The sequence below is a fragment of the Solanum tuberosum genome, unplaced genomic scaffold, assembly GCF_000226075.1.
Source record: "Solanum tuberosum cultivar DM 1-3 516 R44 unplaced genomic scaffold, SolTub_3.0 scf00473, whole genome shotgun sequence".
In the NCBI taxonomy this organism is placed as follows: Eukaryota; Viridiplantae; Streptophyta; class Magnoliopsida; order Solanales; family Solanaceae; genus Solanum; species Solanum tuberosum.
The window spans coordinates 103,199-107,436 of NW_006239391.1; the positions used below are offsets into that span (position 1 = coordinate 103,199).

General features: G+C 28.0%; 1 protein-coding gene across 1 annotated transcript; it reads left to right on the plus strand.

Annotated features, from left to right (window-relative positions):
• Nucleotides 1–1,661: 1,661 nt before the first annotated feature.
• LOC102603695 (CASP-like protein 1F1) lies at nucleotides 1,662–3,971 on the plus strand. The gene is made up of 3 exons (XM_006363932.2): nucleotides 1,662–1,861; nucleotides 2,139–2,262; nucleotides 3,723–3,971. The coding sequence occupies exons 1-3, from the start codon at nucleotides 1,662–1,664 to the stop codon at nucleotides 3,942–3,944; spliced, it is 546 nt and encodes a 181-aa protein (XP_006363994.1). The 3' UTR covers nucleotides 3,945–3,971.
• Nucleotides 3,972–4,238: the final 267 nt, after the last annotated feature.

A 4,238-nucleotide genomic window follows, 5' to 3' on the forward strand; every position in this document is an offset into this window, starting at 1 on the left:
AAAAATGTGTATTTATTGTGATTTTGAATGTTTTGTGAGGTAATAGGACGCACGCAAAGTTAAGGTGTCTTTTTGAAAATCTGGGACAACTTCAAGTATCACTTAATGTTTTTTCTCAAAATCTAATTTACTTTCGTAAACTATGTGTCAGATCAAAATCAGATTAACAAATTCAAAAGGAATGAGTAATAAATAGCTCATACAATGACATATTTATTAGTTAACTAAATAATAAATATGTAACTAAAAATCTTGTTAGCTTTTGGTTGAAAGTTAACAAGATAGTTACAATGATAGTTGCATTGTGGCTTATTATATATAGAATATATATCATTAATGATGAGGTTATTAATACTTATCGTCTAAAAAAAAAAAAAATCTTTTTATTAAAAATCGCTGCGATTTTGTAATTTTTTTTAATTAAAAATCGCTGCTTTTTTCTTTAAAAAAACTAAAACGGCACATCAAAAAAAAAATTAATCAAAAGGGCTTCTGACAAAACAAAAATAAAAATCGATGCATATTTTTTCAAAAAAAAAAATAACTTTTTTTCTTCAAAATCGCTGCTATAGCATTTTGAATTTAATATTCTTTTATTATTATTTATGATATATAATTCAATTTTCCTCATGCTTCAACAATTTTATTGAGTATACTGTCGTCTTGTTTATCATTTTTATATTATTAATAAGTAATAATAGGCATGAAAATAATAGCACTCGGCATGAAAAACGCTGCCCCTGCAGCGATGTGTAAGGAAAAAAAAAATCTGACTTAAAATCGCTGGCACAGCAAAAAAAAAAAAAAAAATTTACAATGGCAGCGATTTTTAATAAAAATTAACAAAATCGCTGCTGTGGCAGCGATTTTTAATAAAAATAAATTTTTTTTTTGGGCAGCGATTTTACCCTTTTGGTTAGAAAAAAAAGTGATGTGCCCTTTTGGAATTTTTGACAAATTTTTTTTGCCCTTTAGGCTCCGGACTCTTAGTTATCATCTCATGTTTGTTTGCTAGCCTATAACATTAATGATTAAAAAAAAAAAAATGTATCCATTGAGTTTCATATCTTAACTATTACTTATTTTCTTTTACCTAAGCTAACTTAGCATTAAGGTGTGTTCTAATACCAAAAAAATATGATAATTTAGATTGCTAAATGAAGTAATGGATAGTTGAAGCAAAAAATTGGCAAAATAATTACAAGATCCACCATGTTATTGTTATCAGGGAACTGACCTAAATATACTTCATAACCTTTAATCATGTTGTTTTTTTCTCGGTGTTATAGTTAGGGGTGTAAAAAAAAATCAAAAAACAACATCAAATAGATAATCCGAAAAAATCCTAAAAAGTTTGAGAAAATCCAAGATTAAAAAATCCTACTTTATTACTTTGATTTATAAATTTAAAAATTCAATACAATTAATTTAATTTGATATTTTAAAAACTTTAACCAACTCTATTAATGTACACCTACTATTTGTACTTGTGAATTCATTCATTTATTAAGTACTCTTCTCCCTGTATAAATAAATAGCACCACCAATATCCACTATTCCACAACAATTCCCACATTTGCTTATTCTCTTATTAATTATACTTTTGGCCCTTTACATCATTTTTCTTTTCTAAAGAATAGAGAAATCTTCAAAAAAAAAAAATGAATTACTTTGCAATCAAATCAATTGAAACCCCATCTGTGAAATCTGAAAAACACTTTATTTTTGCCCAAATTTTGTTGAGGATTTTGGCTACTGCATTCACGTTGACTGCCGCTTGCATAACTTTCAAAAGCACACAGACGCTCATTATTTTCAATGTTGAGACGGATGCTCGATATACCTATTCTCCCGCACTCAAGTATTTTTTTTCAAACTAGCGTTTGATTATAGATTTAGTTGAAATTTAAATTTTACGTAATTTTTTTAAAAGATTTGTGAGTGAAACTGAAATTTCATCCAAAAACTAGTCTAGACGAGTTTTTGGAACTTGAAAAGTTTTTGAAGATAGATTTTCAAACCCTGATCAAATATCATAGAAAATAATTTTTGAAAATCTACAATTAAACGAGAGCTTATATTGAATTTATATTTTGTGCTGAAGTTGTATGGGAATTTTTTTTTTTCTGTATGTGCAGGTTCTTTGTCTATGCAAATGTCATTGGATGTGCCTTCTCATTTTTTTCTCTTTTTCTTGCTTCCGCCTTTGGACGTACGAATCTTCACCCACACAAGTATTTTTACCTCTTCATTCATGATATGGTACGTCCTACCTTTTAATTATTTTTTTCCTTTTGCACATAATCATTTTAAATTGATAAGTCAATTATATTTTTATTATAGACGAGGGAATTTTCTCCAAATCAATATCTTGCTTTTCAAGTTATTAATATTCAAGGCGTTTGTTCCTCTCGTAAAATTTGAGGTGATTAGGTTATCGGCTCATCTTTACATATTGTAACAAATTTTCTAATGAAATTGGAAAAATAAATTTCACAAGTGGCGTTCCAAACTTTTTGCCCTATTGAGGAGTAAGAAATTTCAAAGTTATAAGAGTTGTGTTTGGTCATAATTTTTACAAAGAAAATTTAGATTTGAATGTATTTTTTTAAACGTTCGTAGTTGCAATAAGTTTTCTTTTTTGTTTCGAGATTGGCTTGGTCTTCAGTCTACCCTAATGAAACCTAAAATCTCACTCCCTCGCTTTCTCCTCTTGATAGACTAGCTATGATTTATATCCCTGATTTCAAAATATTAGCAAAATCATCCGACTTAACTAATTTATGGATCTAAATGTACCATTGAATCTACTCTAAAAGAGTAACATCACAAAATGAATAATCACATAATGTTATATATTAGATATCATATACAAACTATTACAAATATTTTTACACTTAATTTGAATTTCTGAAGGTGGAGTTGGAAAATGAAATTGTGTTGGTTATAATTTTTGCATATAATAGTAGTTATTTAAATGTACTTTTTCTATAAAAAAAAAACATGAAATATGAAAATAAGATTCGGGTGTTCTTCAAATTATATTCGAAATTTTTATGATCAAATGTTGATTTTCAAATAAAGTGAAAAATTCTCATGGTCAAACAGATCCAACACATAAAACTAAAATTTTGACTAAACTAAACAATATAATTTTCTGATAAAAGCCTTCATATAAGATGGTTCTGCCACTACCTCAACCCCCCACCTTTTGACCATCCCATCGCTACCACCCCTAAACTCTCATTTATTCTACGTTTTCGTAGTTGGTATAATCAATTTTCATTTCAAGAAAATTCTCTTAATATGGGAGATATATAAGAAGAATGTTTGACATAAATGGCCCAAAGCATAATCATTCTTTTCTTATCATCTCTTTATTTCTTTTGGGACCATAAGCATTATTGACACCATCCACGTGAATCCAAAGCATAATACATTAGTAAAAAATAAAAAATAAGCATAAATCATAATACAACAACAATTAATCTGAGAATATCGACCCAACTATCAAAAAAACCTAGAAATTATAACATTCACACACAAAAAAAAAAAATATACTACTACATAAGTACTGAATCTACATAAATTATTTTGAATATCGTAAATATCCTTCCTTCCTCATCATCGACACATGAATAGTACTCATTGTTCATATCGCTTCATAAAATACGAAACGTATTAGTATTAGTAAGTATATAACATGGGGAGTATTATTGCAGATTATGATGGCTCTATTGCTATCTGCATGTTCAGCAGCAGCAACAATTGGATATGTAGGAAAATATGGACAGATTCGTTCAGGGTGGATGCCTATTTGTGATTCTGTTACAAAATTTTGTCATAAAATGACAGCCAGTGTTATATTCTCTATTTTTGGGGTTATTTTCTATTTATGTCTTACTATTATATCCGCATATCAATCCAGAAAAATTCAAGTTTGAACTTAATTATTACCCCAAGAAATTAAAAAAAAAAATGGCAAAGTATATAATAGTAGTAAAATTTTAATTTTACCTTGTAGTATCAAGGAAGGTAAAAAAGAAAAACTAATTATGTAATGCAGATGCAGTAATTATTAAATATTTACAGTTGTTGATTGTACGATATTTGGTGGAATTATAAATGACTTGTATTTAATTTATTTTTACTTCTATCTATATGTACGCAGTGAAGTAATTAAATTCTTGCAGCTACTCCCTGGCTATGTTTGTACGTAGTACATTTTTAGAGGCAGA